At 39.3% G+C, this 14637-nt stretch overlaps 1 protein-coding gene and 1 long non-coding RNA gene across 5 annotated transcripts in view; both read right to left on the reverse strand.

Moving 5' to 3' along the window:
• Positions 1 to 2390, reverse strand: part of LOC141807604 (uncharacterized) — a 93607-nt gene extending 91217 nt beyond the window's left edge. For all 3 annotated transcript variants that reach the window (XR_012599850.1, XR_012599849.1, XR_012599848.1), the window contains exon 1: positions 2232 to 2390. This is a non-coding gene — a long non-coding RNA (uncharacterized LOC141807604). The remainder of the gene's footprint in view (positions 1 to 2231) is intronic.
• A 1272-nt stretch (positions 2391 to 3662) lies between these two features.
• Positions 3663 to 6968, reverse strand: myca (MYC proto-oncogene, bHLH transcription factor a). 2 transcript variants are annotated; one of them, XM_074694082.1, is made up of 3 exons: positions 6756 to 6968; positions 4871 to 5562; positions 3663 to 4607 (listed from the first exon to the last, which is right to left on the reverse strand). In XM_074694082.1, exons 2-3 carry the CDS (start codon positions 5523 to 5525, stop codon positions 3925 to 3927), a joined length of 1338 nt encoding a protein of 445 aa, XP_074550183.1. In that variant the 5' UTR covers positions 5526 to 5562; positions 6756 to 6968; the 3' UTR covers positions 3663 to 3924. The 2 variants fall into 2 exon arrangements, with proteins under 2 accessions (XP_074550183.1, XP_074550182.1); XM_074694081.1 differs by lacking the exon at positions 6756 to 6968 and adding an exon at positions 5852 to 6095 and having other exon boundaries at positions 3665 to 4607.
• Between the last annotated feature and the right edge of the window lie 7669 nt (positions 6969 to 14637).

A 14637-nucleotide genomic window follows, 5' to 3' on the forward strand; every position in this document is an offset into this window, starting at 1 on the left:
TTACAGTTTGTGTCTTACTGAGGGAGAGGAGACACCTTTCTACTGTATCTAATGTCCTTAGTGGTCACATAGAGCTCATACAACCCCACTTCAAAAAAACTGAACTTTCCCTTAAACATATTTACGATGTGTTTCACTCACTTTTTGTCTCCCACAACAGTATTACTCTTTCCAACAGCACCCATGACAATTACATAAAAACGGACAACTCTATAAATCAGGCGATGACGTCATCAACAAACTTCTAGGACAGTGAATGGCTACTTTCCTTACTGGGGGGTTTGGCAACACTGGATTAAAGGAGAAAGTTGGGAACGACATGCAGCAAACAGCTAGGGTTGGAGTCGAACCTACAGATTAGGGATAGAGTGATCGTTGGCCAAGCCTATTATTGGCGCAGATATTGGGCATTTCAAAGCATATCAGCATCAGCCTTTTTTATTATGGCAAATTTAAAAACAAAAAAAAAGTTTAAAACTGGGTTATTTTGGCTCTGATGCAGCCACTCTTTTCTGTCTGCAGTCACCACTGTGTCTCCAGGATTGTTCCACCCACAGTACCATCTGATTGGTTACACCCAGAGCCATGGCTCAGGCAACAGCCAATCAGCAGTGAAAGCTGTGCATGCACAGTGTTCACACACTCTGCAGAGAGGAGAAAATATTTTGCTGAGTGGAGAAGCTCCAGAGAACAGGTAAATGTTTCGGAAGCAAGTTTAGGCTGCAGACTTTCCCGAGCAACTTCATAAGACGTGCTGCTGAGCCTGGGAGCTATTTAATGAACATATGCTTAAAGGCATTTCAAAAAAAGAAATGAAAACAATGCAATGTTAAATTGCGGTTGAAACTCAAAAAATTGTATCTGGATAAAACCACCCGGTCATTTTCATAGAAAGATAATATTTGGGCATGAAGAAAAGAATCTTCACATATTTCTCTTTGTAAACAAAGATGGCAGATCATACTTCTATAACAATCACAGTGGAAACTTGGGAAAATACCGGCCAATAATTTGTTTCCACTCCACACAGAACAATGAACATTTGAGGAATACCTCCAGACAAATGTCTAGCAGACTTTGGGGTGTGTATGTTTTCTTATCTATGAGATAAACCCTCAGCTTTGTGACTGGAATACATTACAGACACATTGTGTCGCTACTTTTAGACCCTTTTACCTCCACATGATAGGTGGTATAAGTGTTCTACTTGATGCTGAAACAGCCTGAATTAACTATCTTTCAGGTATGGAACATTAAGAAAAACATTTTGCCAAGATTTCTATTTCAAAAGAAAGAAACTTTCCAATACACAGCCACAAAAATTAGGTTTGGATCTTTCTTTGACTCCAGATAAACCCTCACTTTAACACTGAGCGCCTCTGAGTCCCATTGTGGATGACAAAAACACTCCTATTGAGCATATATTACATTTCAGAACCTTATTGCTCAGGTGTGTTTTGGTGGAGGTTTACATCCGTGTCATTTCTAACACAACACCAGAGAAAGTGCACGCAATGAATCCACAACAATCCCACCTTTTGTGGTCCTTTCATGTCTCAGACATGCCGAAACATCTCTCTCTCTCTCTGACTGCTTTCAAATGCCTCCACAGGTCAATAAACATAAAAATATGAACTGGTAGTACTCCTTGTTTTTATGCACATAAACAAGCTCCACATAAAGCATGAAAGAAAGCCCAAGCTCTACCTGATGCCATCACAGACGGCTTCCTTCATCTTTTGTTATGATCCAAACCACTGAGCTAACACACTGACAGCAGGGGGGAAACAGAGCCTAAAGCAGCCATTTATACTGTAAGGACCCAGGAGAATAAAAGCTTAGGAAGAGTGCATTGTTAGGTTCAGTTTAGAGCACAAAGTAAAGCATGTTAACTAACTGAACATGCGCTGTATCTATCTCCAGCTCTGCAGAGTGAAGAGGAGTGGGACAGACAATAGAGAGGGTAGACACAGATAACACTTGCCCTGAGAACAATAGTTTTAGACAGGTTGTATCTCCACACGTGTTGTATTCAAATTAAATTAAAGCTTTGTTAGGTTTTTTTCATTCCCACATTAACTATCCCTCCTTTAGATGAAGTTTCCATAAGACACATTACGATTGAGAGATTTCCCTGCACCTTTATATCAGGCCTGTTAATCAGTTTAATTCAGTAATTTGTCATAAAAACAAAGAAGAGATCGATTGAAGACTAAAGAATGAGCTCTTACCGCGATGTTCGTGGAGTTTCTGCCGCTGTTTCCCTGTATTATAATCCCTTTTTCCCTGATGATCAGTCGCGCGTCTCACAGACACAAATCTCGACCTCACTTCCATGTGCTCGCGACCAGGACCACGCGCTCAGGGGAGCGCCTGGGATACGGCGCGTGACGTCATGACGAGAATGGGGAAGCCAGACGAGAAAATCGGTGCAAAACAAAAACAGAAATACCAAATAAATGAGTAAAAGTAACACAAAATGCGAGGTAGAGACTTCAGTATGTTTTTTATGTATGAGTGTCTTTAATCAAAAATTTTTGGTAATCATTTCACATCTCGATATTTGTTCTTATTCATATACTTTTTTCATAATTCCTGAAAGAAAATACTGGTTTTGTATTATAAAACATATATTATCAGAGCTGTGTTGTAACTATGGATGAATCTATTTACCTTTCCTGCATCAAAAACTTAATATGTACTTCATTTAAGATTTAAAAGATAATTGATTTATCCAGTTACCCTCATTGCTTACCTGTTAAACTCATATTATTGTAAAATCTACAATACTTATAATTAAAATTACTTAAATTACAGTTTGAAAAGGAACTTAATGAGTCAAGTAAAGCTTGAGCTGAGTTTGTTTTCATAACCTTTCATTTTAAAGTGGCTCTGGTTAATATATATCATGCAGAAATGGACTATTTTGTAGCTCAGCGTCCTGTTCTGGTGGGCTTTATTCAGAAAGGGCACTTAAGGAAATGAGGGCACTTTTGGGTTGAAACTACATCACTTCACTATGATTGTTTTCAACTAGGATGGCCCCTTAAAGTCAAAAGAAATGAGCTTCGCCATCAATTTTATCATAATTTCCTTTCTTTGGGCTAAATCTACACTTTTTTTTTTTTTCTATTTATTTAATAGGGACGATGCAGTTTAACATAGTTCCATCACTAAGTATGAATCTGATGTGCTGCACAGAGAGTTTATAGCAAATGCTAATTTCCAACTCTTCAGGTAAAAGTTTATGCACTGGTTGGACTGAGCTTACCTTGTCTTCTTCAGCACCATACCCTTGTTCAGCTTCAAAATTAGCATCTTAAAGTGGAAATATTGCGCATTTCAATCCTAAGTATGTAGATATTTAATCCTAGGAGAGGTGCTTTTCAAATGAGACATCATATCTCCACATAATCTTGACTTGGTTCTGATTTTAAGATCTGATATGTGACAAATCTAATGGATGACCCCTGGGACAAGTTACAGTGAATCTCCTCCTTTGATAACACATGTGAGGTGTTTGTTCATAGAGGCAACAAGGACACAAATTCAAGAACATTGTTTTTATATTTCAAAAACAATCCAGAAACATAATGGAAAAAACAAACACTGGGTCTGAACATCCAGACAATTGAGATCCAAAAATACAATTTCTTAGGAAATATTAATTATATACAAAACATAAAAATCCTTATTTAAGTTCGGGTCCTCAACAAGGTAGCCCTATTTTAATATTTTATTAATAAAAATAAACTTTTAAATATTCAATCCACCCATAACTTTAATTGAGGCAGTTTTAACATTGAAATCAAACAGATTCCAAACAACGTAATCCGCTTTGCATTTGCATGCAACAAGAACTGTACACCCTAAGCCTTGAACTTGCATAAAAAACAAAAGGCAGAAAAACGTCTGATTCAAACTTTAAGCGCGAGAGCCCTGCAACTCTGACAGTCTCTGCTTTAAAACTTCACTTCTCCTCCTCAGCTGCTCTTTGAGTGCATTGAGCCTCTGTTCGTCTGTATGCATGCTGTAGATGCACTCCGTCGCCTTCTTCAGGATCACCACCTTGGCTGCTTTCTCGTTGTTGGCCACATCTGGGATCTCGTCCCGTAGCGCGCAGAAGCTCAACTTGAGCTCGTTTCTCCTCTGGCGCTCCAGAACATTATGAGTCTTTCTCTTGTCATAGTCCTCCGTGTCAGACGTCCGCGGGCTTGAACACTTGCGGTTGCTGCTGATCTGTTTGAGGACCCTACTGTTGCTGCCGCCTCCTACTCCTCCGCCGCCGCCTCCCCCTCCTCCTCCACTACCACTGTTACTGCAGCTTTCCAGCTTCAGCCTCTTGACAGCCGGCTGCTCGTGGTGCCTCATGGATGGATGGGCGGCGTAGTTGTGCTGGTGGGTGGAGACGTGGCACCTCTTCAGCACGAGCGGGCTGGGATGCCTGGTTTCGGTTGGGCTGGGGTCACACCGCTTCACTGCTTGCCTCTTCACCACTGTGACTACATCAATCTCCTCGTCCTCATCGTCCTCCTCTTCTTCTTCCTCCTCCTCTTCCTCCTCCTCCTGGTCCTCCTCCTCTTCTTCCTCATCCTCCTCATCATCTTCTGCAACACAAGACAGAAAGCAAAAGCATTACAGTCATGCATTCGTGCTGCATGCAGGGACTACAATCTCTCCTTCTACATGAGTTGGCATTGCAGCCCTGCCCTCTAGCTAATCTCACAGCAGCATGACAGCATGTCTCCTGTCTGCAAATCGCATGAATTAAAGCAATCACTGACCTCCTTTTATATGAAATAGTCCATGCACTCATTGCACATACAGCAGGGAGAAATCCCGCTTGCAGAAAGAGGGGTGTGACGCTTACCTGAGTCAGTACAACCGCTGCTGCTGCTCCCGCTGTTTGGTGGCGTGTCCAGCCCCAAATCCTTACTAGGCGGTGTCCCCGCGCTCTGCTTGGGAGTCTCAGCCACAGGGTAAGGGAAAACCACAGACGGATCGATGCACTCAGCCGCTGATGTGTTCAGGTCTTGCAGGTAGCTGCTGTTTAACCTCCACGCTCCTGCACCGGTGGAATCCACGTACACACCTGCCGCTGCAAACCCCTTTCGCGCGGCGTGCAGGGACGCCAGCCTCTCCGAGACCACCTTCTCCAGCTTAGCCGCCGCGGAGAATCCGCTCCACATGCAATCCTGGATGATGATAGACTTGAGGAAGGTCTGGGAGTAGTCAGAATCGCAGATGATGCTCTGGTTGACTGCGTCGTCGCCGAGGAACTCGGTCACCATCTCCAGCTGATCCGCCGTGGAGGGGAAGAGGCTTGACAGGGACGGCCGGTGGCTCGGGGAAAGGGGAGGGGTCGGTAGGAGCTCAAATTTCTTCCAGATGTCTTCGCTCGGTGCCGGAGGCTGAAGCTGCTGAGGGTAAAAATCCTCCTCCTCGTTATCGTAGTAGAAATACGGTTGGAGAGAGTCGTAGTCATAATCATAGTTTTTACTCGCCAAACTAGAATTTAGCGGCATGATGTCTCTGCTGTGTGCGTGTGTCCTTATGGTGAAGCTGAGAGGAGAAATAAAACACACAATTAGCCTCCGGAGGTTTGCAGGAGAAATGAAACATAAGTGTAAGCTAAAGCACATGGTCACTCCAAAACATCAGCCTAGTGTGCACGCCTTGCATGTATGCACATGTGCTGCCACAGAGGGTACTCTACCATCAAAACGGGCACAGGAGGGAAAAATCAACCTGTACTGAACTTCTTAAGACAACCTCACACCCTTTTATATTTTACTGCTTACTAATGTGGGAAGGTGATGTGCACTCTCCAGAAACCCACCCCTTTTCTTACCTTTTCAAATGCAAACAGCCGTCAGACGAAAACGGGGCGAAATCGACCCAAAAGACGCGAAAGGGGCAGGAAACTTAGTCCAACACGAAAGAAACATTAAATCCTTCCACGGGGGTGTTGCGGTAAGTTTCAGCGCCGCTGTGAGAAGCATGCATGCAGGGGTTGAAATGCTGCACGAGTTACACCGGCGACGACGACACTCTGCCTGTCATCAGCAGCGTGAGAATCACAGCTGAATGCTCTTCAAGCTGCAATAAAAACCCGCCGCATCACTCCATTCACTCGCCACATCCGCTCAGATCCATCCGCGAGTATTATTTTTTTTTCCCGCGAAACACTCGCCGGCACTGACGATATCACACACAACTGATTAAAATATGACTTTTACGAATGTAAATATTCACACAACAATTCCTGTGGCGTTTTTATCCAGAAAAGTTTGCTTTTATACATTTAAGTTGTCGTTAATCGATGTTTTCTCTCGTATGATGCTCTATTTTGTTACGGAGGAGGAAAAGTGGGAGGGGTCATAGTAGAGTAGAGCGCCCATTGACGGGAGGCATGCAAGAAATACTAATGTATGTAGTAGTAGTAGATAATTAGCTTAGATTCTTTTACTACTATTTCACTTAAAATATCAAAACAGGCTGAATTTTCAAATATCGTGTTTTAAACCTCGCTGCTGATTTTGTGCTCGTCGTAGTCCACTGATAAGAGAAATTAAGAGCATTTAAAACGGATATTTCACCTGGCTCCGTGCAAACTACACTTTCTTTTCTATCCAAAATGTGTCAAATCACTGGACGCTGTGTCGCGCCAAATCAATCGTGTTACCAGGTTTGGTCAATTTGTGCCTCATCTCCAGAGTAATGCGTTGAAATGGCTGACAGGTGCAGCAGCTTACCTCGATCTGTCTGCAGGAGCAGGTGAATTGTGAAGTGTTGCAGTGTTTTGGGGGTTGATGCAAAAAGTAACAGTAAAGCGCGTCCCTGCGCTGCTGATCGTGTAGTGTAGCTCGGTTTTTGAGGTTGGACAGATTGGCACCAATTAACTACAGGAAGGAAGTAATTAAAGGAATCAGATGGGTATCGCAGTTGGAGAGAAGTGCTCACCTCCTCGGCTGTGTAGGGGAGGAGGAAGAGGTGGAGATTGAGCGGGCTTATAGCCCCCTCTGCCGGCTGTAGTGATGCAGACACAGCTTGGACTGCAGCCAGATAGGTGCAGGGTCAAAGACAGATCAAGGTGAACATGAACTCTATAAACATTTAATGAGTGAGACAGAGATTAAACATTAACAATAGACTTAAGAAACTTGGAGAAACTTTCTAGTTTGAGTGTATAACCAGAAATAAATTAAAAAATGTGTGCCATAGAGTGGGTAAGCAGGGATGTTTATTGAGGTTACTGGGTCACTCAGGTATTTTAAGACACAACTGATCATCTGATACATCTGAGCATGCAGCCTTTTGGTAACGTATGCTTAGCTTTACAAAATTATTAAAACCACATGTTACATTTCATCTGGTGACTTACAAATTTATCAGCTAAGTATAATATCACAATTTCCTATATTTGTCTAAAATAAAACAAAACAATTATTTATAGAATTAAAGACAACATAAAGAAAAATAAGACAACAAAATATATGAAACAGCAGAAATAATCCAATAAATAAACAAAAAAATTACAACCACCCAGCAATAAATCAATGTAATAATAATGTTGTTTTTTAAATTAAAAAAGTTCATATAAATAAGTAATAATAATAATAATCTTAAGGAATTTCATTTTGAAAAAAATAAAAGCAGCATATTATTCTTTGAAATGGACCTAGAATTTAAAGTAAATAAATGCTGTTGCCTTTAACTTGTGGTTTTTGAAAGTATTCTTACATTTAAGTTAAAAAAAGATGTTTAAAGGTTTGAAATTTTCACACAACAGCAAACATGGTCGAGTTTTCTAAAATCATGAGCTCCAATCAGTCTAATTGAGATTTTATTATGAATGAGGCGTGTGCATGAGCTCGCTGAGGGATCTGTGGTTCAGTATTGATCATGAGTACATATTCTGTAAGTGTTCACTCCTGGAGGCTCGTAGGAGAAGAAATCGATGCATTGTTGAGCAGAATAAGGAGATGAGGAGATGACAATGAAATACATGACTTCTTCTTCCTCTCCTTTCCATCTCTCCTTTCCTCACTCCAGGATGCTTTGCACAGGAGCGACATCTTACCCACAGTCTCCTGTGTTGTGGTCATAGTGTTTATCAGCGCCGGATGTTGCTTGTGTTGTGTATTCTCAGAGCGTCTGGAGACACAGAGGGGAGCTTTGAGAGCAGCTGGCATCATTTCCTCTGATAAGTGCAGACTGAAGGTGCCAGGGAGAGGTTTCATTGTTCTTTCTTTCTTTCTTTCTTTCTTTCTTTCTTTCTTTCTTTCTTTCTTTCTTTCTTTCTTTCTTTCTTTCTTTCTTTCAATAAAACTGGCTCCTCTATTTTTGATTGACACCGTCACCAGTAGGCTTGCACATTGCCGTAGGGAGGTTTTATTGACAAAAGGAATCATTATTTGCCATTGAGGACAGAGATTTACATCTAGTTTGAATGCAAAGTAAATATGACCTACAATTTGCAATTTAAACAACACATCAAAGGCTCAAAGATTATGGACAGGGCGTTGTGATTTTCAGTCTTGTGCAGAGGTTTTTCTTGATTCTCTGATTTTTTCAACAATAATACATACTATCAATAATTCTATCCCCAAATTATTTGCAACGCTGCACTCAGTAGAAGTAATCTGATTTTTTTTTTTTTGTGCTATTTGCTCTCATTGACTCTCATTAAGTGGCAAGCCTTTTTGTATCTTTACTTCTGAGAGACTCAGCCTCTCAGAAAGATCCTTTTCATCACCAGCTATGCTTTATACCTGTTGCAAATACACTTCAATGATTGGGGGATGTTCCCTTAATTTTTTAAATATTTTTTTTCTTAGCATTTCACAACTTTTCAGTTTTGTAATCATATCTGAAATCAGCATACATTTAATCAAGACAATCCTATTTTTTGTTTTAACATCTTTGTGTTCGTGTATATGTATTTGAAGATTTTGAAAACCATCAGAATCTGTTTCTTATAAACATTTTAAATGTTTTTTTTTTTTGTTTTTTTTTCTGTTTTGTCTTTTTTCTTTTCTTTTTTGGAACTAAGGTTGTAATGCTTCTCATGTACACTGCCAAAACTGAAATCTTGTCAAGTGTTTTTGTCTTATTTTCAGTAGAAAATTCCTTTTTAGACTCAATATGAGCCAAATTCACATGACCAATCCAGAAAAATGTCTTGTTTAAAGTTATTTAAGGACAAAAATGAGGTCTGAATTGCTCGTAATCAGTAAAAAAAAAATCTGCCAATGGAACAAGAGAAAAGTTACGTGTATTAAGACATTGTTCTAGTCTCAAGAAAATTTTCAAGCAATTTTTTCTTGTTCCATTGGCAGATTTTTTTACTGGTTACAAGCGATTCAAACCTCATTTTTGTACTCTGATAACTTGAAACAAGACATTTTTCTGGATTGATTAGTTGAAAGTGGCTCATATATCGAGTACAAGACTATTTTTACTTAAAAAAGGCAAAAACACTTGATAGGATTTCAGTTTTTTGCAGTGTAAACACAGTTTAATTCATAATAAGTTCAAGAAAAGAGAAGGGGATTTACAGGAATTCAAACAAGTATCAAAAGATATCTTTAAACCACAACAAGAAAACAAGAAATGAAACTTCAAAGTTTCTTTCAGGTAATGTTTTTATTGTTAAGTCTACAAAATTGACAGAAAAGTTTCTTTCAACTGTTATATATTTTTTTAATTGATACAGTATTAAATTTTGTTGATAGTTAGGGTGAGGAGCTCTGAAGGCGTTAACTTAAAGCCTATTTTATGGTGTAGCATTAGCACTTCTATATAGCAATTTAAAGCTGCAGTGAAGAGTTTTTGAGCTCCTTTCAGAGCACTCTCACACTTGCCATCTGAACCGTGTCCAAGCACACTTCAACCCTAATGTCCAGTTTGTTTGGCCAGTGTCACCACAAGTGTGCTGCACTCAGGCAAGATGAACTTCTTCTGCTTTGGCACGCTTCAGAGAGGTTTGCTTCGGCGTGGTACACCTCAGGCACGTGCAGAAACACACAGACGTTTGCGCTTCATGTAAACAGACACGGCACAATGACAAACCCGGGCCATGCCTGTGACGCGGGCCATGCCTGCGGCATGTTTTATATGGACCATGCCCCAATATTCTGAAATTCACACTCTAATGATGAGGAAGAGTCAACAAAACTATCAGCAAAGAAAAAATAGCCTTTTTTTCATTATCTTTGTTGTCTGAAACTACTGTGGCTGGGTAGGTATCATATAAAGAAGAAGAATTGATAAACAGAAAACATCAAGAGGGGCTGAGTAATGTGCAAAGCAAGAATTCTTGATGAATAATAAACAGTACATGTGATCGTTAGAAAGAAGCAGGATGAGATTTTTGGAAAAGAAAATCACTACATAGCTTGCAAAGCAAAAAAATCAGCAAAGACTATCAAGTCCACATGGGGGTGCCAAAATTGACACAAATTAAAAGGTCCTTAAACAGTTTTTAATAAAAATGACTACTAAAAAATAACTAGAAAAGCCCTTAGAGAGCCCAGACCTCGCGACACTTTAGTCCTACTTTAATGTTATACTTCCTTTCAGCAGACTGTCTGCTACAATTTGGTGTTAGCTGCAGGTTTGTACGATAATTTGTTACCTGACAGAGTTGAAAATGATGATGACCCAGTACATATTTCATATTCCTGATCCAATCTGACCATTTATCTTGGAGTTATATACACATATGGTGAAAACGACCCTATTTCACAGTGATAAGGAATCCTTTAAAAAATCCTGGATCCAGACGGTGATCCAGATCACCTCCAAAATTTAATCACTACTTCCTTATCACATTTTAAACATTTCATGAAAATTTGCTCAAGATCCATTTGTTACTTTTTGAGTTATGTTGTTCAGACATTAACAAAAAAACGCTCCCAAAAACATAACCTCCTTGGCGGAGTCAAATATATAATTTCAGAGGAAAAATTAGGATGCAGAGGGATCTGAAATGACAAAAAGATTCAGGTTACTGATAGATACAACATTCATCCTCACATCATTCTGCTGGATTCAAACACATCAGCAGACACTTCACTAAACGAGTGGTGTGTGCTCCACCTCATAAAGTAAGCACACAGTTCAGCATGATGCCTTCATATGAGGCAGAAAATCGATATCTGTTCAGCTTAGTCGGTGAGAGGAAGCTGCCAGCTAAGCAGCCAACGATGAGGGCATGGCAGATCTGTCCAACTACTCAACAGCTAATTGACTCATTAATTATTGACAGTGACAACAGACAGTTATTGAGCCACTGCCTGTAACTGCTTCAGGCCCCGGCACACAGCCTTAAGTTTGGTGCTTCATAGTGAAAGGCTCAGTTTTGTGTTTTGTTCTGAGTAAGACGATTTAATTCTTGGCTTTCGACATGTATGAAAGATACCTGATCATATGAAACAAAACAGCTGAGACTTCCATGAGACATATAATACTGAACTGAGAACAGCATTTAAATATTAGTTGCAGCATCTTGGGTTTGTCTTCCTGATGTCTCACTTTGAGTTTCAACCAGGGTATTAAAAGTTTTTCTCATGTCACTTCCTTTTTCTACAAAATGTTTTGTTGCTATTATTCCAACAGTCTTCTACCTGTGAGGCAGCAGTACTTGTAGCCACAAACAACTAAGCATCAGCCTCTTTTCTGAGAAATGGAGCCAATGTGACAATGTTAAAAACTGCTGTTCCAGGAGCGCAGATGGCCTAGCGGTCCAGGTCTTGCTTCTTGAGGTTCGCCCTTGCTAAGTCTGTGGCCTCTTTCCCGCATGTCACTCCCCACTCTTGCCCTGTTTCCTGCTCTTTCCACTGTCATCTCCTCTCTGATGAAAGCCATAAAAGTCCACCCCCAAAAATAACTTAAAAAAAAAAATCTGCAGTTCCTTAAGTGTCCACTTGAGGCTTGTTATAAAAGCACCGGAAGCCACATACACACGTGTTCAAAAAAGACAACCTTTACAGCAAAAATAAACGCATTTGCAGCCTGGTTCAAAAATTTATTTTAGTCTGAATTGCTAATTTTGCTGTCATCACACAGTAAGCAAGGTAATTCAGCTGTTTGGAGTCAAGTGTTTTGGATTATGCTGTATCTTTAAAACATCTTACATAGTGGCATTGCAACATTAAATTGAGTATAAATTGTACAAATTGTGTTTTAAACGGTCTAGAACAAAGCTTGCTTTTACTGCCGTGTTGTTCTTGGTTGTGGCTTTCTTGAACACACCCTGCTGTGATTGCACTTTGCAATTTAAATCTTGCTCTATTTGTTGTTTTCCCTGAAAGCTAACTTTGGCATGCTAAGCTCTGTGTTTGGTGTCAAAATGCCGACATAGGTTGTGCTCTTTGACAACTGCCACAGCCTCATAACACAAAAGACCTTTTTTTTTTTTCCTTGAAGCACAAACATATATTTGCCTTCCCATACTTCTTGAAATTGCCTTCCATCTGTATAAACTTTTCTCTTCCTGGACATTTTGTGATCAGTGTTTTATCTCTCAATTCCATTGGTGGAAAATGGCACTGATGGGAAAACGCTGCAGCCTAGTGGAGTGTTACTGTCACCTCGCAGGTCACATAATCAGTAATTATTATGGGAAACATAGTTTATGGTCAATCCCCCCTTTGACTTATCTATTGGGCTCTTGTGGGCCACATAAAATGGCATGGCAGGCCACATTTTGCCTGCAGGCCTTGAGTTTGACACATGTGGTCTAGAGGATCTCAGACACAGTGGAAAAATGTAGTATTTTTCAATTTATTTCAAATTTTTATTCTTTATCTTCCTGAAATACTGCCAGATTCATGGATACTCCAGATTGAAGTTGTTCCAATCCCGCCTCTCTAGTGGCCATGATTATACCCTCATGGCCACCTTGAATGTTACTTTTGTCGTGAGTGAAGATGGAGACACTTATGGTACTAATTATGTAAGCCAAAAACAAAGCAATGAAAAAAACTCAAACTGGCTTTAGACTAGATTTTTTTCTGAAATATGCCACCAGGACTGCATATGAAAAATACAACTTAAAGCAAATATGTGCTTCACTAAAAACAACCAAAACCAGCACCCCACAAAATATAATAACGGTTGTTTGAGGCTTTTAATAATCTGGGAAACTTGTTAACACATTTCCAAGTCATGGAAAATAAAAACACAAAATTAAACATGTTTGTGCCAAAACCAGAGAGCATATCCAAAGCTACCACCTCCTTCAGCAACAATAAGAACCCACAAAGAAACACGAGCAACAAGTGACGCTTCAAAACATTTAAAAGGAATACCTGGGCACCACTTCTGCTTTGTTGTCCAGAATCACACCCACGAAACGAGCAGTAGTTGGAGAAATGCTGCACTAAACACACTTCTTGACTTGTAAAAAGAAGCTTGTAAAAGTCAATTGTTAACTTCCAAAAGAGAACCACCTCTGTTACTGTGAAGCCTGTAAGCAGTCAGCAGTATGTAATAAAACAATATGGACATTATGGAGGGATTATATTGTGGCTTTAACTCACAAACTGTCCACGAAGGTATTTAAGATGTTTAGTAAACATCTGACTTTGGTTACAGCTGCCAGGAAGAGGAATGTCTGCTAGTAAAAGTCTGATTCAGCTGTTAAAGTCACAACAGAAGCTCCCTCAGGCTCTAGGCTGAAACACAAACAACTCACTGAACATTACTCAGGCTTTACTCACTGCTCCTTATGCTTACACACTGGCACGTTTCCATATGTGCATACCTGTAAGTGTGTGAAAGGGCAGTGCATCAATGTTTGCATTTTAATCTTATCATGCAAGACTTCATGTACGTTATGCTTTACTTAACAGATTTTTACAGTACATTGCTTTGACAGTTAACTATCTCTCAAGTCTCAGAAAATGATCATGTGCAATGAAAACTGCAAATATTTCATAAATTATATTAAGACCATATGCATTTCAAGTTGAAGTAGACAATTAAACTTCACTCCTTTTGCATGTTTTATGTCACTTTCTTTAACAGTACTTTTTCAGTCATACTGACATGCAAATGTTGAATATACCACCTAACTTGTATTTGTATTACATTATTCCTCTCCATTAGTCATTCCATTAGTCCACTCTAATTAAGGTCATTCATTGAATTGTATTCAGTTTTATTTTGTTAACTTTGGTTAATTCTATTTTGCTGAATTATATTTGTCAAATTCTAGTTTATTCAATACTTAATCCATCTTACTGTGCTGTGTTTTTATTGTATACACCTGAGCAAAATAAACCAGCCCCTCAGAGATAAATAGTGTTTCCTCATAAAGTTGCAATTTAGACCACAAAAAGTCAGCTTCTTGCATAGGTGAATACATATAAAAAATCAAATAATTATTGTTATTTTTTACTTCTTTTAATGTATCGTAATTCAGAATTATTTATTTTAAGGTCTGAACCATATTATGGCCACTATTACTTTAATAACTTTAAACACATTTTTTTTTTTTTGATTTAATTAAAAAAATTTTTCCATGATTTTAATTCATTAATGTTATCTATTTTTAGTGTGTTGTGCTTCATTTCATTTATTTTTAAATTCATTTTAATTCATTTCATTTTTTTTCTTATTTTGTTCTTT

The sequence above is a fragment of the Halichoeres trimaculatus genome, unplaced genomic scaffold (genome assembly GCF_033239565.1).
Source record: "Halichoeres trimaculatus isolate MK-OKI-2021-1 unplaced genomic scaffold, fHalTri1.1 fHalTri1_scaffold_18, whole genome shotgun sequence".
Lineage (NCBI taxonomy): Eukaryota > Metazoa > Chordata > Actinopteri > Labriformes > Labridae > Halichoeres > Halichoeres trimaculatus.